General features: G+C 47.0%; 1 protein-coding gene across 4 annotated transcripts in view; it reads right to left on the bottom strand.

Moving 5' to 3' along the window:
• Positions 1 to 19,175, bottom strand: part of Mys (position-specific antigen beta subunit myospheroid) — a 34,574-nt gene extending 15,399 nt beyond the window's left edge. Inside the window, exons 1-16 of one of the 4 annotated variants that reach the window (XM_077698492.1) lie at positions 18,298 to 18,670; positions 18,106 to 18,219; positions 17,580 to 17,707; positions 17,346 to 17,440; positions 16,860 to 16,964; positions 16,648 to 16,732; positions 14,428 to 14,656; positions 12,954 to 13,125; positions 12,160 to 12,243; positions 9,909 to 10,169; positions 8,400 to 8,479; positions 8,052 to 8,103; positions 6,829 to 6,984; positions 6,092 to 6,234; positions 5,842 to 5,914; positions 2,577 to 2,658 (exon numbers count right to left, since the gene is read on the bottom strand). In XM_077698492.1, the coding sequence (XP_077554618.1) occupies positions 2,577 to 2,658; positions 5,842 to 5,914; positions 6,092 to 6,234; positions 6,829 to 6,984; positions 8,052 to 8,103; positions 8,400 to 8,479; positions 9,909 to 10,169; positions 12,160 to 12,243; positions 12,954 to 13,125; positions 14,428 to 14,656; positions 16,648 to 16,732; positions 16,860 to 16,964; positions 17,346 to 17,440; positions 17,580 to 17,676 (1,714 nt within the window). In that variant the 5' untranslated portion in view covers positions 17,677 to 17,707; positions 18,106 to 18,219; positions 18,298 to 18,670. Of the gene's footprint in view, positions 1 to 2,576; positions 2,659 to 5,841; positions 5,915 to 6,091; positions 6,235 to 6,828; positions 6,985 to 8,051; positions 8,104 to 8,399; positions 8,480 to 9,908; positions 10,170 to 12,159; positions 12,244 to 12,953; positions 13,126 to 14,427; positions 14,657 to 16,647; positions 16,733 to 16,859; positions 16,965 to 17,345; positions 17,441 to 17,579; positions 17,708 to 18,105; positions 18,220 to 18,297; positions 18,671 to 19,134 lie in introns of those variants that run through there. The other 3 variants (XM_077698490.1, XM_077698493.1, XM_077698491.1) reach the window with 3 other exon arrangements.
• Positions 19,176 to 19,191: the final 16 nt, after the last annotated feature.

Below are 19,191 nucleotides of genomic sequence, written 5' to 3'. Positions count from 1 at the left end.
TGGCCCTCTGCACTTTTGTGTGCTTTCTAGACTGCGCTGCTAAAGAGGAAGCCAGGGGAGAAGGAGAGCAGTTCTCCTTCAAAACCCCCCTCTTGGCGCCGCCGCTTTGGCACCGTCCCCGCACCCACTCACATGCTTGCTTGCTGTGTCACGTGTGTGCCACTTTGAATTTGACTGGGTGCCTCATCAACACTGGGTGCCTCATCAACGGCTTTTATTCTTTTTTTTTTTTCAAATAAATATTTTTGTTTGAAACAATTACCAGTGCAAAGGAAATTTACTCTTCTACATTTCAATACCGTACACTTGTATATTACATGCTTTTTGCTACCATAAAAAATGTTTTTGCTAGACCACTCAAAACCACTGCTTTTTCAGCGGGCAGGTTCAGACGCTGCATGTCGCCACCTCTCAGACTTCAGAAATTTTAGTGCAAAATTAAAATTATTTCTGCCTGTTTATTCAGAAATCCCTTGCGGTTACCCTACTATATAAAACGCTGGCTATCATATGAGCTGCAGGACATGCACTCCACAAAAATCGGTTGTCTCTCCCTTTAACGTCTGGTCTAGAATATGCACAAATAAGTGTATTCTTATTGTTAAAAAGTCTAAGCGTGGCCTTTTTTCTGCTTGCCAGTCACACGAAGCTGCAACGAATAGGGCTGAACCACCGGTAGCGCTTATCTCTGCTGTTGCCATTGACGGAAGACGTACTGAAAACTTAAGCCTTTTTTTTTTTTTAACATGGCACCTGGCCTCAACACGCGAGTTTTTGGCTTTCAAATCGTCTTGCCACAGCTCGATGTAGTTTTTGCCATTTCACGTTGTCGGCACAGCCTGGCTCAGGAAAACATTACTGCATTGAAATGAAGCCATTAAGCATGTCTCACTGGCCAGGTCCACAGTGATCCCTCGCAAGAAACGAGTCACCACATCATCAGGGGATGTGTACCGTATTTTTGCACGTATAACCCGCCCCTGCATATAAATCCGCACCCCCACTTTCAGCCCGCCGGAAAAAAAAGAAAAAATCCTCGCGTATTGCCCGCACATTTGATACAGGAAAGGCTGCACCAAAACTACCGCTCAAGCATACAAAAAAAAAAAAAAAGCGTATATTTAGCAAGTAGAATACACTGACTGCAAGGCAAAAGTCACAATTCACTAATAAAATTCAATTGTTAGCGTGCACTCGTCCTTGTTTTTTCTTCCTTGGCGCAATCGCTGCCATGGAAGGCTTGGTCAATGTTACTGCGTAGGAGCTTCACGGCGCAACGCGCATTGCCGTGAAGCTGCACTAAAGGAAGAACTCCGCGTATTACCTGCACCCCTGTAAGCGCAAATATACGATAATCAACGGTCCACTGTATACAGTCGAATCCCGCTACAACGAAATTGACAGTGAGAAAAATTTCATTGAAGCGGAAATTCATTGAGGCGAAATCTGCGCCAAGACACCACGGAAGGGCAACAAAAATAGCCCCATGTATCATCAGCATCATTGCCCGCATCATGCAATGCTTAGAAAAAGGAGCAACGCGAAATTGCCTGCATCATGCAATGTTTAGAAAAAGGAGCAACGCGAAATTATGCTGTCTTTATTCCATAACAAACGTACCAACGGTTATCTGTTTTTTTACTTGCACATAAGGAGCACGTTACCCGGGAGGAGAAGGGGGGGAGATACAGTGGCAAAACCTATTGCTTTACAAGGCATATCTACCGAGTTGATTACTTGCAGATAGCTGCTAGGCCGTCGAAAGCCCCTGTCTAGCTTGTGGCAGGAGCGGCGCCCGTTATCATATCTCCAGACCACGACTGGGCACTGCTGCTGCTGACCTTGGCACGCAAGCCGAGCGTGCTATTGCGACCGCACGCTAGCAATTAAGATAGGATGACGAGGGTTCAAGACTAAATACGAAAACCCTATTTTTGCTTTTGACTTTGCAGAATGTTAGGAGAAAAACTGCAATGACAGCTGTTCACAGCGCATTACATGACGGCGCAGCGCCTTAGCGCGAGTAGGGCACATTCGCGTGGCGCGACTTCAAATGGATACGGATTGGCTGTAGGTCCGGTTTAGTGAACCGAGCCTGCGCCTTGTGCAAAGACGGCCAACCGCATAGTCATCACCAGCAAACAATGGCATCCATCTACGTGTTTGTTTTCGTTTACGAGTGGCAGTGTAGGGCCACGGCGCACGTTTTCAATGAAACTAAGCGCCCTGAACGCATAAAAAGCTACAGACGGCTGCCATTACGCTTATTTTATCTTAAAATAAACCATCAACCCCTGCCTCACTGAGCAGAAATTTCATTGAAGCGAAAACAAGCCTGGCAAATGGTTCGTTGTAGCGGGGTCCGACTGTATGCACTTCGCCCGAAGGATAAGCTAGTGAAATGATTGGCATCCAGGCACGTTCGAAATCAAGAGCAAAGCACTGAGCATCGCCTTTCTCTTTGTCGTCGTTCGCAGCAGCTCAAGGAACAACCATGCACGTCTCCTTCTGCGGCCCTCGTGAACACTGCCACCAACGAAGCACCGAAAAAGGGAAGAAGAAAACAGACAACTTACCTCCGCAAAGCTGTCCGTCAACTCGGTCGCAGGAGAAGTTGTCACACTCGCAGTACTTTCCGGTAACGGACTCCTCCGCATTCTACGAAGCAGAGAAAACCAACCACAAGATGAGGTTGGGGGCGAACCCACGCAGCGTAGAGCACGGTAGGCATCGGTGAAGAAAGGTGCCAAAAATCGGTTTGGCCTACAAGAAAAGTTGGGCTGAAGTCATGGAGTAAGAACAAGACAGGAGGAGAGACGGTGCTTCCTAGGATGGCCAGATGACGTCACAACGGCTTGGTCCACGTTAAGCTAGCAGCATTGTGTCACGGAAGAAGAAACTGTGTGGCCGCCACGATTGGCATTACACTGTGCAGCCTTGGAATGAATGGTGGCCGCTATCACCTTGTCTCATCTATCTCCTTTATTGCCGCAACTAAGAAGCATTGTAGCTCCCGCTGGTTTTCATTGAGAAATTATTTGGTGGTTCGCCCGCTCCCACAGCGTACTTTTGCTCCATGGCTTAACTCTTTCGTTACCGCGCAAATTTGACCAATTTTGAAGGGTCTAACAAAACATTTTTTTGTGCTATACATATTGGTTAGGCACACATTGCAGTGACATAAAATGCAGATTATTCCACGCGCTTTCCGACGATACCAGTTTTAATAATGTTTTCCTAAATAATGATTGCGAAAAAAAATATCGAATTCGAAAATTTTGTCCACGCGTCGAAGAAAATAAGAAAAAGTAAATTGTGTATAATAAACGACCAGTAGTAGAAAAAATTTAGAATATACATTTTGTAGGTAGACATTTCAAAAACCCGTCCTAGAAAAAAAATTGAGTTGTGCAGTGCAATTTGTGAGATATAAAAAAAAATGTTAGCCCGCGTGGTGCCCGTGCCATGTGGTGAAGCCCAACCACTATTTCAAATTTTGCTATTTTAGATGGTTCTCTGGAAGAAATTTGGTAGTTTGACATTATTAAAGGCCCAAATTAGCCTCCACGTGATGTAAAAACACCTTGTCAATGATTATGACCGGCACAATATTGAAGGCAAGCAAGCGATGTGAAAAAAATCGGCTTGGAGTTGAGAACCAAACTCTTTGGTGGATGCTTGTTGACGTTCTGATGATCACTTATCAGTCAGAACTTTCATTTGCGGTTTATTATCATGTTCTGACTCACTATGGTAGCCCTGCTTGCAGTAATAAGGCACGATGCGCTAGAATCGTGCCCAGCAAGCTTTCACCAAGCCGCCGTCAGGCTGTGAAGCGAGTTCAGCACCTCGAGCCTACTACATTGCAGCGCCACCTAACAATTTTGAAAAGAAACAAATACAAGGCTGTTGGAGACTTCGTCAGAATAGATAGTACTACTAAGAAGCGACACTAGACCTCCGGAAATACCTCGTATGAAACCGAAACTGGCCGGTGAACAGCTGGTGGTGTTCAAGGCCAATTGGAAGCGTTCTCGTCTGAACTGATACCCGACGACTTAGTGTTATCGTTTGACTTTCAGCGGAAGCTCTTATCGCAAAAGCAAGGCGTAGATAAAGTGGAAGCGCGAGCGTCATGCTTGTTTTGAGGAGCAGTAGCGGGGAACGGAAGCGCCATGGCAAATGAGCTTGTAGTTGGGTAACTGCGTAGTAGCGCCAAATATGAATTTCGCAATGCAAAAACGAAACCGAAACTGCTGGAAACTGGTTGAAAATGGCAGGCACACTTGCTAGACATGCGGGGGACCATCAGAAATAAGCTTTGGGAGAATAAAGCTGCCCTTTGACCGAACCAAAGATCATAAGTGAATAGCTGGGGCCATTTTCAAGTAATTATCACCTCTCAACACTGTCGGATTACAAAGTTGACCGCATTATTTGGTATTTGACTTGCCAGGAGCCTTTTGACAAAAAAAATATTATGGTAATGCAGCCTAACCACGATCTGCATCCTTTTTTCTCAAGTGCAGCAGCCACGCCCCCTTCCTCGAAAACACACGCACCTAAGCTCGCAAAAAACGCCGTCAAAAATCTCAATGTCGCCAGAGCGGGAAAATTTCAACTGATTCTAAAAGGGCAGTGCCTAGACTAACCACAGGCCGCATTAAGTGTACGAGAAACAACTACAACATGTTGAAATAGGCAATATAAATCATCGATCACCAGTGATCGATTTGAATAGGCGTGGTAACGAAAGAGTTAAAGGGAGTATGCAGACAAAATACAGGTTCGTTTTATTCGAAAGATTTCGTGTTTTATAGTGCCCCCAGCGCTTGTCTAGCAGCAATCGAACCCGTATTCACTGAGAAATTTAATCAATTTACGTTAAAATTTGATTATTCCGCCAAATCGTGTGTTTTCGCAACATCTGCCATGAAGTCGCAAGGGCGGGTATTCAAACGAACTTCCAGTGCGTCATTAGGTAGTTCATTAGGCCCTGCTGCCTTGCTTACCGTCAGCCCTCCCTGATGGCGCAACATACTGAGCCGTGGACTGTTGCCCACCATTGCTTGGTTTTTGACTGTATTTGCTTGTTTTTGTTACCGAAGAAAGTAATCATTTCATGAAACACAGGGTATGCTTGACAAACAGGGTCATGTAAGGCAACGTTGCTTACGCCAATCGGCAGTGTCGTGTAAGACAACTCCAAAGCGGCGAACTGCTGTGCAGCTAAAACAAGCATAGTGCGCCAGTACCAACAGCAGTGTGCGTTGGTACTTGTATGTTTATGCGTATTTTCGTAACTTGATCATTTACCCCACTATTCTTACTGCTGTAAAATGAATATGCATTACATTTAAGCACAAATAGCTCGTTTGGCAAGCTTATAAGCCCTGCCTAATTTGCGTTTGCATTTGCCGGCCTCAGCCAATCGCACAGCTGGGCATATAACATCATAGGTTCTGTTGCGGGAAATTAGGTAGTAGGTCGCATGGCCATTCCCTTTTTTCCTAATTATGTAGCTTATTTGAGCGAAATGCCCGTTAAAAGTGGTGTCAGTATGATTCTAACAAGGCAATCTTTCGAATGAACCAAACTTGTGTATTGTCTGCATGGCTCCTTTCAGTGAATGCTTTCAGTGTGCTGACCCCAGCAAACCAGCAAAGGATTCCACTGGTGTTACCCTTCATTGTACGGACACCAGAACCCAATGAGAAAGCTAAGTTTCAGCTCGCAAAAAAGCAAAGCAAAGTAGCATTATGATCTGAACGGCACTTTAGCTACGAGGAGTTTTCTGTGCAAAGCGCAATTCCAACTCCAAATAAGAAAGCTCGCACGTACTTCTCTTGGATAGCACTCGCACACTCCGCAGCGGCACTCGCCCCTGCCTGAGCACGGCTTGGTGTCGTTGGGGCTGCAAGAAAAGCATAGCTGTGTCAAGAATGTGACATGGATGGATTCGAACGATAGAGACAGGGGTGGTTGGAAGTCTATGGCGGAGCCCCAACGATGATGATACTACGTAAAAGCAGATAAAGAAAAGAAAGGGGGGGAAAAAAAGGAAAAAAATAAAAGTGCCCTGCCAACTCACAAGAAGCAGCCCTTCTCGTCCTTGATCTGGTCAGTGTCTTTGGCATCGCACTCGCACTCCCGGCCGTAGCGGTTGTTGTAGCAGTTGCAAATGCCACACTCGAAGGTGCCCATCCCTCCCGAACACTTGGGGCTGTTGACCTCCTGCGATTGGAAAAAAGGTTCAGGCTGCTTTTTCTTCTTGTCTGAGAGCTAGGGTTGCGCCACCTGCACGGTTTTTGACCAGCCCGACCAATCTTTTAGACAGCGGGCCAGTTGCTGGTCTGTACCTAAACCGGACGTCATTGGCCAGTTTTTCGGTCATCGTGCCTGGGTTGTTTTTACGGCGTATTATTCAGCAACTACCATGACAAATGCATCGACGAGCTGCGAAAATACATGTGAGCAAAGAAAATGCGTGGGCAAGCGTGCTTCCAGAGATGGAGGGGGGATCAAGGGAGGAACAACACAACGAAATGCAGCCGCCGCGGTTCAGATGCAAAGAACTTGTGACAGACGAAGTATGTGCGACTACTTTTTAGTGCAGCACATTCAGAACAATAACCAAAACCTCAGTCACTTCCAGTCCAAACGTTATGTTGGTTCCTCTCCAATAAAATGCTAAAATAAATGGCACTGCATGTAAAAAAACGTGCTGATATTTTGCGGCACAAATTTAACATTCTATATTGTATATACACATTCTGATCAGACCAGAGTGGCATGCAAAAACAATAACAGAAAAAACCAAAGTCCCACCTCGTTCCAGGGCTTCTCGCAGTCGCACTCGCAGATCATCTCCAGGTGCACGATCAGCGACTCACTAATGCCGACAGGGTAGATCTGTATCGTCTGGTTCCACTGCTTCGGGTCCTTGGGGCACGACTTGACCTCGATCATGGCCTCGAACGTCACCTGCCAGGGGGAGGAGGAGGGGACGACGGGCATGCGTGCAGTCAAATGCAATCGAGTCCCTTCTCTCGGGTTTCACAACAGCCACGCAGAGCAAAAGTGCACAGCATGGAGGCGCCCACACAATTCGCATATACTTTGAAAGTCTTTCAACCTTCGTTCATACAAGACACGGATTCACTACAAGAGGAGAGTGTCAAGCCTGAGAGTGTCGCCAAATGAAGGTTCAAGTTACAACATGCAGTGCTGTGTGACATTTGGACATTGATAGCGGCAGCCGACAGCGTACACTGAAACCCAGAAGAGCCAACGGGCGTCCCACCCCGTGTTCGAGCAATGACTGCCCTAGGGAGACTTCACCATGCTGACCCTCTTGGCAGCCTGTGGAGGAGTGGCCTATGCGCACCAAGCGCGTAACGACCGGCCAGCTGCCAGTTCCCCCAAACCAGCACCCAGCTCTGCCCTCCCTCCACACACCGGCGGACGGCATCAGAAGGCCCGCACGCCCCTCGATCGCTCTCTCGCCACCCGCCGTCGTCGGAGACGCCGTAGGAGACATCTGAGAGCGCTCCCAAATCCCAGTCAAGATCAAGACGACAATCATCCCTCGTACCCATCTACGCAGACCAGCGAGCCTGCAGCAGCACTTTGAGTTTGCCCCCACGGCCGTGCAGCGTGCGCGGACATCATCGTGCCCCGGAACGAGAGTTCCGACCTTCCCGGGCCAACAGGGCAAGCACACCCCGTGCACCCCGGCCGCAGAGCGAGAGGCCCCGTCTCCAAGGTCCAGCACAAGAAGCCTTCCTGAGCCGCACCTGTGGGCCACATCATCTCGCCGGCTGAGCCCGTCGGCACCAGCCCAACTTCATTGCTAATTAGATTGTTTCTACAGCCCAACCTATGTTGCCTCTTTTCCCCTCAACTCCATGTGGAGCCACCGGGTTAGTAGCATGACTTTACCTTATCGGGGGCATCTCAACAGTAAGCTAAAAATTGTGCAACCCTCATCGATCCATGATGGCTCGAGAAAGATGGCAGACAGAGGTGCAGATTCAGATGAGGGTACTCACGTTGTCCCCGACCTTGAGACCCTTGCATGTGCTTGTCTTTTCTTTCTTGTCTCTGAAAAGTGAAAGCACGTGCTACGAGATCACATTGCACACCCAGCAATGTTTCCATGCACAGTCCCTGTATGCGCAAACCTGGCAAAGTGACAACCGGCACAACTCAGATTAGCCAACGACTGAGCCGTCATAGGGGGACACAGTTATGAAGATGTTGCAGCGAATAAAACCAAGACGCATTTCTGAAGGTAGCAAAGCATGCACTGGAAGACTTGCAGTCAACATGCACCACTTAATAGCTTAAAAAAAAAAAAAGAAACACGTTTGAATGCAGGGGCAGAAAAAAAGAGTTACCCAAGACAGCTGGAGAAGTAGCTGATTTGAATGTGGCTGCTGGTGACGTTGTCCTTGATTTCCACCTTGGACGTTATTTTCTGCAATCAATAAAAATGGGACACCAGGACAGCACATTTGTTTACACTAGCCTGTCATGGCTGCGAGGGAAGCGTCAGGCATGCAGGATCTATTGAGGAAAGCAAGGCAGCTAAGTTCTGTGCTATTTTAATGCAATTAACGTCCATTTTAATTTACCACACTGCAGATTGCATAAGGGGTATACAATAGCAAAAAAAAAAGTGGACCTGAAGTCGAACTGTCATCACTAGTACAGCAGCACACTAGTACCAAGTTCTAATGAATAACAAAAAAGCGTTTACTTCAGTGCTTAAGACTTTCATGTGCTCCATGGACGTGCTACGACCATTCCCTGCGCAGTACAGCCCACTTCAAATGGACCCGCAGAAAAGTGGACACCGAATTTGTTTTCCACTATACCCATACTTGAATAAGGGGGGAAGAAGAGGGCAGTAGAGAGAACGGGAACAACTTCTTCCTCGAAAAAAAAGAGTGCTTCCACAGCACTGTCCTCGGCTCTCGCAGCTAATGAAGATGACATTTTCACAGCTTAACCCAGCGCTGCGAGAGGGAAGGAATACCCACCTACAGCCCACCCGTGCACCACTTTTAGGTAGCAAAAGGTCCCTCAAATGTTGTTTTTGGTATATAGGAGGTGTGATAAAGGCCTGGCATAAAACGGACAGTTATACAGGGTGGTGCAATGATAATTGGAACACTTTAAAAATTTTTCCTGAGTGAACCGTCACTCTGTTCGCGCTCAAACTTCACACAAAGTTCGCATTTTGTGGTCTATTTTGTTTGACACCGGTAACCACGACGGTACTTGCCTGGTTATCCTGAAAATAAATAAAACAATTTTCGCCTATCAAGAAGGGCGGGTGATTTGGACGTGCGAGCCAGTGCAAGTTGATGTTGGAACAACGGCGCCACCTGGGGTATGCAGAGCGAAACGCAAGTTTGGGATTCACGGTAGGTAGGAGCCAAATGCTGCAGAAGACGATCAGAAAATACACCTAGGAAGGAGCCAAATGAGCTGGCAGATGATGAGAAAACCCGCTTTCGCATTTTCTCATCGTCTGCTACACCATTTGGCTCCTGCCTACCGTGAATCCCAAACATGCGTTTCGCTCTGAATACCCCAGGTGGCGCCATCGTTCCAACATAAACTTGCGCTGGCTCGCACATCCAAATCAGCCGCCCTTTCGCATAGGCGAAAATCGTTTTTATTTATTTTTAGAATAACCAGGCAAGTACCGTTGTGGTCACCAGTGTCAAACAAAATAAACCACAAAATACGACCATTGTGTGAAGTTTGACCGCGAACCGAGTGGCGGTTCACTCAGGAAAATTTTTTAAAGTGTTCCAATTATCGTCGCACCCCCCTGTATTCGTCTCGTTTCTTCTTTGTGCCTCCTCCTTTAAACACTAGAAATAGAGGGCGCTTACGTCGTACTGCTGGCGCACGAGCTGCACCACGTTGGAGGAGTCGTTCTCCAGGCGTCCGCTGCTGCAGCCCTCGAGGGTGTTGCCCAGCTTCTCGTAGACGCCGATCTGGTCGGCGGTGACGGCGAAGATGATGTTGACCTTGTGCTCCTGGATCTTGGCGTTGATCTGGCTCAGGGACGGGTAGTCCTGGTGCACGCTCTGCGTGTACTCCCCGTTCTCCATGTGGCACCGGCCATCGTTGGGCTTCACGATGCCCCCCAGCTGGTTTGGGAGAGCGAAGGGAGGGGAGGAGAAAAGACGTCGCACTCTTTTTGAGGCAAAGCCCCTTAGGGGCTCGGGCTGTTGGCATCTCATGTTGTTGTCGTAACTGTCGTCTCATGTAGTCACCGTACTAAAACACCGGGACGCTCGTTTGTGCCTCGCACTAGAACAAAACGCGTACTAAAAAAACACCAGGGCACTCAATTACGCCTCGCACTGAAACGCTATAACACATACTAAAAAAACATTGGGACACTCACTCGTGCCTCGCGCTAGAACGCTTCGTTTTTAAAGACACGAGACTTTTACAGCAAAGCTGTATACCTCTACCCCCCACCCAACGGTTTCCCCTCCGTTAACAAAAACGCCAAGGTGCCAAGAATACGCTTATACACTGCATGCTTCGCCCCTCCCCAGGTTTCCCATTAGTGGAGATGGCCAGAGATTTTTTAAAATTTTAACAACAACGCACCCTAATAGAAAGACGGCTGACAGATTGAAAAACATGTTAATTTTGGCTTTGGGTTCAGGAAGAAAATACATTTTTTTCATTTCAATTTGGTTCCCGTTAACCTGAACCAGAACAAACAGCAGTTTGCAAAAGAAATAACGGTTTAGAGCTGGTTCCAAACTCACTTTGACACTTTTCAAAGTGATGCCCCACCTCTTTTCCAGCTGCATAGTACTATGTATGTGCACACCACTACTGTATGACCCACTGGAAATATAAAACAGTCGCCAAGCAAGTCCCACCCTTTGGTGGGGCCACCACTAGATTTTTAATTTAAAAGCATGAACAAGATGGACACCCACAGAAATTTTGTTAAAGAGTTGATGCAGCCAAAGCCAGTCAGCTGGGTGGCATTCAGCTGGAATAAAGAACTGATAAAAAAAGAGAGAAAAAAAAGAAAAAAAAAAACTGGCAAATCCCACACATAGACGTGGCAATAAACATCAGGCAAAGCTTTACATTTGTGCTTGTGCACTGGCAGCAGCATCTGCATGTTTTCACAGTGGACACAGGCTTCCTCATCGTCAGAAACGTAACCATGTGGTCCACATCGACCATCACGTTTACATTCTCAGTTCGTGCAGTGAAGGTGCTCCTGCTGGCCAGCCCGCTGTTTAGATACAATCACCTCCAAGCGCAGAAAACGCGATACACACATAAACCAGGCCTTACCTCACCCTTACTATCCTCCTTGCTCTGTAGAAGTGATACACAAAGGCCAGCATTATCTAGGGTAACTTTCCCAGCCCCCCCACCCCTGGTCACTTCCAAGGCCGCGTAGTACGCAAGGGGTCACCATTATCTGGTGCAAGATAAAACCCAGCGGCGAGCCCTGCCAAAAAGCAGCAACAGCAGCCCCCCCTCCCCCTTCCCGTCCCCCCCCCCCCTCCTTGAATAACTGGCAGGAGAGGTAAATAAAGTGTTGCTATAAAAAAAGAAGTCATGCCAGCAAGCATCACCATACTGGCTTCAGGGAGCTTGCTTGAGTGCAGTTTTCCAAAGCACAGAGTTCGCAAGCTGCAACTTTCAGTGTATGAGGCTCAAGTGTTCATTCATGTATGAACATTGCACATTTTCTTTCACGTTGCCAGCGAATGTCTCAGTTGCCACACATCCGCAAGGCATGTCCAAATGAAACCCTTCCTCAAATCAGAAATGGGCTTCGTACTACGCAGTGATAAATGTTGAAAAACCAGAAGCGCTTCTTCTGAAAGTGATGAGACATACAAAAACAAGTAGAACACAACCAAAAACATTTTTCTGCCCCTCAGTGATTGTCTACAAAGCTTGCCCAGAGTGTTTAAGAGGGAATTGTTGGGATGTGCCGAAGGCACCATGCGGACGAACGAGCAGATCTCTAATGCACGTGAAAGCAACTTGGGCATCCTGTCCGGTCTCTATCAGCCTGCACTTGCGGCCCTTTAAACAGCTCGTCCTTGCGACCAAGAAAAAAAGAAAGCTCTCGTTACGGTAACTCACCTTGCCGTCACCAGCGTAATGGAAGCCGCTGTCTGTGGAGAAGAGAAGAAGCCTGCGGGCTTTTTCCCTCCAGCCAATCTCCCTCTGCAAAGACAGAAACATCAGAGAGTGGAGGCAAATCGACTGTTCACACTTCCTACTGGCAACCCAGACAGATGGCCTGACGCGGAAAGAAAAAAAGTAAATTGAAGCATAGATTCCTTCTAAAGCACGCGCAATGTTTTGTGTTTTGTCAACTGAGCGAGCAGAAAAAAAGGATATATGACACCCATGAAGCAAGAAAATTATTTTTGCACAGAAAAATTGCGATATTCTGCTATTTCTCGAGAAGCTCAAACCCATCGTACCCCAAAAGCTCATCTGAATTAGTTAATGCACTGAATCCAAACATAATGCACGAACAAGGTGTACCACAGCACAGAGGTACATCTAAGCTTAGCTTACCTAGCTAGCCCTACCACAAGTTTAGGCCAATCCGTAGGCTCCGCACTCAATTTTTTTTGTTTTCTGCCTCCGTCTGACCGGCCATTCACTGACTCTCGAAAAAAAGACGGTCCTTTCGCCCCCTTGGCATGCTTACTAACAGGATACACAATGGCAGCAGAGAAAAACAGCCCCATCTCAAACAACTCTCAAGAAAATAAGTGCTCAAATGCTAGCAATTTATCAGCCTACACAGGTGCCACACTTCAAGGAGGCTGAACAGCCCCCTCGCGTGGCACTATACTCTTGGCCTCCTCAAGAAACAGGGATGCCAGGGGGCACGGAGCGGTGACGGTGACGGAAGCGCTCACATGGCAGACGACGGCTTGCATTATGGCGTCGAAGCCGCCTTCGGGGGCATCCAGATTCCCAGAGACCCTGGCCTGGGCCACCTGGGTCTTGAACCGGCCCGTGTCCAGGTCCAGCGGCATGTGGTTCTTGAAGCCGTACGGCGCCACACAGTCTTCACAGGGCATGAGCAGCCTGCAGGAGCGGAACACACAAGCTGACCTTGTCTTCCCTTCTACTACTCGTAGTGAAAGTACCGTATTAGCACGACTCTAACGCGCACGCTTTTTCACTAAACGTAGCCTTCACATTTGTGTGCGCGTTACAATAAGGCACAAACAGACTCAAATTTTGAAGAGGTTAAAGTGGCCATGCAAACAAAGTATGTTTGTTTTATTCAAAAGATTTGGTGTTTTATAGTGCCCCCAGTGCTTGCAAACGTGGCTTTATTCACTAAGAAATTATTCAATTCAGGTTAAAATTTTGATTCTCCCGCCAAATCCTGTGCTTCGTGAGGTCGTCTGGAATGACATCACAAAAGCAGGCCTTGAAGTGAACGCAAACACGGCACTAGGGATTCAGCTAACTACAGAGCCCCGTTTACCCTCGGTCCTCCCAGATGGCCCCACCATACCGTGCCATACCTTTGCCTGCCTTTGCTTTGTTTTTGACTGTATTTGTGCCTGGCTTGTTTTTATTACGGTAGAAAGTACTCGTGTTGTGAAACATGGGGCATACTCGACAAACAGGGTCACGTAAGACAATGTCGCCTACGCCAATTGGCCTGTGTCATGTCAGACAACCCAAAAGCACCATATTGCTGTGCAGCTATAACAAGCCAAGTGTGCGCAGTACCAACAACGGCGCGCTTGGGTACTTCAATGCTTACGTGTACTTTCGTAACTTCCATGCTTACCCCACCATTTTTGCTTCTATAAAATGAATATATGCATTACATTTGAGCGAAAATATCTCGTGCTGCAAAATTATAAGCCCTGCATTACTCGCTTTTGCTTTTGCCGGCCTCAGCCAATCGCACAGCTGGGCATATGACATCATAGGTTCTGTTACGGGAAATGAGCTAGTGGGTCGCATGGCCATTGCCTTTTTTTCTAATTATGAACCTTATTTGAGCGAAGTTTATGTTAAAAGTGGTGTCAGTACGATTCTAACGAGGCAATCTTTCGAATAAACCAAAGTTGTGTATCGTCTGCATAGCCCCTTTAAGGAGAAAGAGCAATTATTACAGCAGTGGCAGACCACACTCAGTCTTCATTTTTAAGATGCACCAAAATTACTTCACTTTGCTGGCACAATCAATCCGTACCTTTTCACCCTTCTGATTTTCGATCTCACGGCAAGAGCTGTTTTAAAACAAAGCGTTGACTGAAGAGCCATGTTTGAAAATATGATACCGTCCCCTCCGAGTAAGGAGGCTCGTTCCCAACCCTGTAGAGTGGAACGGGAGGCAAAGGCAGACAAAGAGACTGGGCTCACTTCTCGGGCACGGTGTTGACGTAAGGCATGACGACCTTGTCGACGAAGGACCCGAATCCGAGGCGGAAGTTGGAGGTGATCTTGCCCATCTCCGCGGCGAGCAGGTCTCCCAGCAGGGCCAGCTTCTCCTTGTCGTCCTTCATGGAGTTGGACAGGTCCATCAGGTAGTACAGGTCCACCGGGTAGTCCTCCGCTTGCTTGAAGTCCACGTACAGCGGGAACGGCGACTCTGTTTCAGTAACACAGTGAGAAGGGCAAGGAGGGAAGAGAGGAGAAGATGCGTGTTCAAAGGGGTACCGCTGAATAATGACTCAAGATGTCACAAACTGCAAAAGAGTGGAGAAAAGCATCGTTTGTTGCAGAACAAAAGCATAAAAATTCTCAAAAAGTGCAATCTTTCAGTTAAAAACGAAAGGTTGCTCAACATTTAGCGTCCCTTGAAGTGCACTGAAGACGCAAACACAAACAGTAAATAACAGTGCAACCTCCTCCTCCACATCTTTTTTTTGTTTGTTTATTTTTTGTTTACACAAAGAGATTTTCTGTGCTAAAGTACACGAGAACTAGCTCATTCATTGTACATGTAGTGGTGGTGGGGGTTCATGATTGCCTCACAACCTGTGAAAGCTTTTTTTACAACATGCTACAAACCTCATTCTTGACTGAAAGCCCCACATCTGCATCTACTGCTTTTATTAAACTCTGATGGCAATGAAAAAGCAAAAAGGCTCTGCCACAGGGCCACACACAACTTTATACGCACAACAGCTGCGCTGGAAAAAAAAGATTGATGTACGAGGCTTCCAATGCAAGCTGCACAGGTCGCGCTATTGACAGACAAGCTGATAAGAGAACGGCTTTAAATATCACTCGGCAATGGCCGGAATGTTCCGAGTCCCTCTTGGAAACACTCTACCTGATAAGGGGCAGGTAGCCCTTTGCTTATGGAACACCACAGCTCAAGAAGCACGCTCCCATTACAAGGAGCGAAGTAACGAGGAAGTTCGTTGGCCACTTCCCAAGTAGTACAGAGAGACCTCTTTACTAGAGTGCTGAACACTTTTCCAGAATGCCTTACAAAAGTGATCAAGATTAATGAGGTATGCAGCTTAGGGGAGCATAAAAAGTGCTGTACACTGCAGTTAAACTGGAATCAGAAAGCAATAAAGGGAGCTAAGCAAACCTCGGCAACACTGTGACCTTTAGCTGCAACTGCTGCATTCCCTCCTTCTCTTGTCTTCAACTGCTTACAACCAAAATTCTGTGCACGACGTGTGCGCAGCAGTAACGCTCAGATCAACGCGTTAATTTCAATACAAATTTCTTCCTCGGTTGTGTAAGCTACAGATTCCCAGCACCAAAACCAAAAATTCCTGCTTACTTTGTTTTCCTGTAGTTTTTTTTTCTTTCTGCTTGTAGAAAGTTTTTGGAAAGTATATGAGAAAATAGCTCATCACAATTATGCCGGTTGACCAAACATTACACATGTCTCGTACACTGTAACGTGCTTTTGTGCAGGAGTGGCAGTTTGTGTTAAAAGATGAAGTAACCCGTCTGCAGCCAGCCACTCACCAACAATGCTTTGGCGCACCCGTACAATGGAAACAAATATTTCAAAATATTGCGTGCCACTCGTTAAATTTTTCATGTACTATGTCCTGAGTATATGGGACTGTACATGACAAACTCTTTTCACGGCCTTTCAGGACGCAGCCCATCCATAGTTTGAATAATAAAAGACGCAATTGCAACTAAACATGACAGCTTGGTCCTAAACCCCTATACAATACACCCCACTTATAGCGAGTCCGGTTTTAAAGAAATCCTGGCTATAACAAACAAATCTTCGTTTCCCGTTACCATTTTTACACAAACATTTTGTGTCCAGATATAGCGAAAAACAGATATAACGAACTGATTTCCGTTTCTCAATGTGTTCGTTATAAGCAGGCTGGTCTGTGTTTTCAAACCTAGAGAACGCTACAGAAAGACCCATAGCATTCTCATGGACCCATGGACACAGTGACACTTCTGAAAACATATAATTACTTAAAACACCTCGCAAACTGGCTCACTTGTAACTGAGGGAATTTTCTTTTCACATCCCTACAGCCACGCATTATTGAGACATTAAAATCCCAGTATTAGGAGTAATTACGAGTGCCATACTTGGAACACTGACAGAGTTACGGCACACCGCAATTTACAAACAGCACTTACTCGGCTTCAGTCTTAGAGAAATTTCCTGAGGTTTGATTTGGATGGCTTGTCCCTCCTTCACTCCCTTGTTGCTCAGTTCCATGTCCTATCAAAACAGAGAAACCACACACAACACACGTCAAAATTCGGCCCAAGCAGCTTCACACGAATAGGCGCATTTGAGAAACGGCAGCTACATAGCACACAGGAAGCTCCAGTCAGTATGTACTTGCCACAAGTTTGTTCATTGTGTTCTTGGGGTGAAAGTAGTCATCGGGGCAGTATTGGGCCAGGTTGATGAGGGTATCGCACCTCGGCTTTCCATCGCTCGTATAATTCTGAAAAAGGTAGTTACAGACATGAACAACCGTGTTAACAGCAGAGGCAACACCTCAAACGTGTGTGTATAGATTTCTAGGGTGACAACAACTATATTCATCTTTAAAAAATGCGAACTTCCCCTCTGGAGACTCTTGCGTGTTCAAGTACAGTAAACCTCACTATAACGAAGTCAACGAAACTGACTTCGTTATAAGCGATACATCGTTTAACAAACGGGGATTATTTGGTCTCAATGACGGCAGTGAAAACCATGAAACACTACCAATACAGCGAGATTCCGAATAAAGCGGGTTCGTTATAACGAGGTTTACTGTGTTTTACCAACAGCTAGGAGGTTATGTAACGGGGTTATGTAACACCCATTTGCGGGGGCTCACCAGTTTAGTGCACCAACCGCAGTCGGAGTCAAAGGTGATGCACTCGGAACACGTTTCTCTGCCACTACATGGATTGCTAAGTAGCTTTTCTGGGCCTGCAAAAAAACGGTGTGTGTCGGGGAGGGGGTGACACGATAAGTGACGTACGTTACAAAAATTACGCTCGTAAACACCGCGTTGTTGAATCATCGTTTGACAGCCATCGATGCTAATCTCGAAAACGCTGATAATTACCTTTTTTAAATGCTTCTTTCGTCTTTACTTGGCAGTGTGCGACAGTTGCAAGGAAAAACAAAACGCACAGGCGCTTGACGGCAGGATTGGAGATCATCCTGACGACGTTCGTATTATCCACACAAAACCTGAAAATGCGGCAAAAAAGAGAGACGTTCCATTGGAGGCGCGAGAAAAATCAATATAGTTTAAAAATTCAAGGACGAACCGCGCATTAAAAACGCGACGTAAAAGGTTTCCTCCATGTCCGCACGCACCCACACCCTTCCAACGGTTCCGGCTAGACGACGTACGGACATAAAGAGGTTACTGATAACAATTTCCGTCCAGATCGGGCAAACAAAATGCTTTTCCACCGCCCCGTAACGGACTCATGAAGCGCACGCCCATCAATCTTCATTTGGAGTTCGAGAAACTGCCTACTTTAGCGCAGATGGCATACAGATGGGCCCAGCCCATTGTTTACGTGCGCTCCGGACGGCGTCCCTCAACAAAGTTGCGGACCAAGTGATTCGCTCATAAATACCTTTCTCGAAAGAACCTTCACTTCTAGAACAGCCAATCCGAACTTCCAACATCCACTTCGCAGCACTTATCGGCACAATAAAGCAGCAGCAGGCAAGACACGACACTCCGGGCACTGCTAGCGCAAGCAGGGTGAGAAACCGAACTTTAGACGGGAACCCGAAGACGAAGAACGGAAACTGGGCATACTTACTACTGAACAAAAAAGAAATTAACGGTCGATTATTTCCTCCTCCCTGTATCACGTCATTGAGGACAGTCCGCCGAAAGTATTAGAAACTCACACAGACACGGCACGGAGCTACGTACGGAATCGCTAGCGTGCGGCGCTCGGAGAGCCCCGGTTGCCTATGTAAGGAAGGAGACTCATGGGGGCAGTGACGTCACTCAGGAAGTGTTGCTCACGGCGGCGTCGGCGCTCGAAAGTGTTGCGTCTGCAGGGAGTAACTTGAGACTCTATTGAATAAATCAGTTGTTCCCCATGTCCTGCTTGAACTGATAGCACAATACAGTGAGCGGGGTGAAGGGTGCCGGAGAAACTTCGCCGACAAGTTTCAGGTGCTCTGCGGTACTCTCGATCGCGGAGGGGGTACGCGCGCGCACTGCGACGCCCACGTTTTGCCCTCCTTGCAGATGCGCCCTGTTTCTTTCGGGAGGTTGTCGCCGACGTTCTAAAAACGGGTTCGCGCCACCCTGTTTTAATTTTGTTCGAAACCTCGAAGATGGCTTGTCTTCTCAGTGGGAGCGGAAGTCTCGGCGCGCCTGGCCTCGGGTTTATTTATTTTGGAACCGAAGAGGGTGCGAGTATGACGCCAGAAAGAAATAAAAGCTTGACTTGCACACCGTCGTCTTGACAGCGTGCGAAAGAATGGGCAGGTGAACTCGTTTTACAAAGAGCGAAGTCTGACTGCAGAGAGACGTCTGAAATGTCCACTTCCTCACTTGTTTAAGCGACATATATATTCCCGTTCAAATAAACAGCTTCAGCTTTGTCCCCTTTTCAAGACCAATGTCGCCGATTACTTGTTACCTTGTGAACGGCAGAAAAAAACACATTCGTCGCCGGTTTACCCACGTCAGTCATTCA

Source organism: Haemaphysalis longicornis, unplaced genomic scaffold (genome assembly GCF_048455015.1).
Source record: "Haemaphysalis longicornis isolate Haplotype H1 unplaced genomic scaffold, Haemaphysalis longicornis Haplotype H1 scaffold_2, whole genome shotgun sequence".
Lineage (NCBI taxonomy): Eukaryota > Metazoa > Arthropoda > Arachnida > Ixodida > Ixodidae > Haemaphysalis > Haemaphysalis longicornis.
Note: the sequence above shows the minus strand (reverse complement) of the source record. Positions and strands in the feature narration are given on the sequence as shown.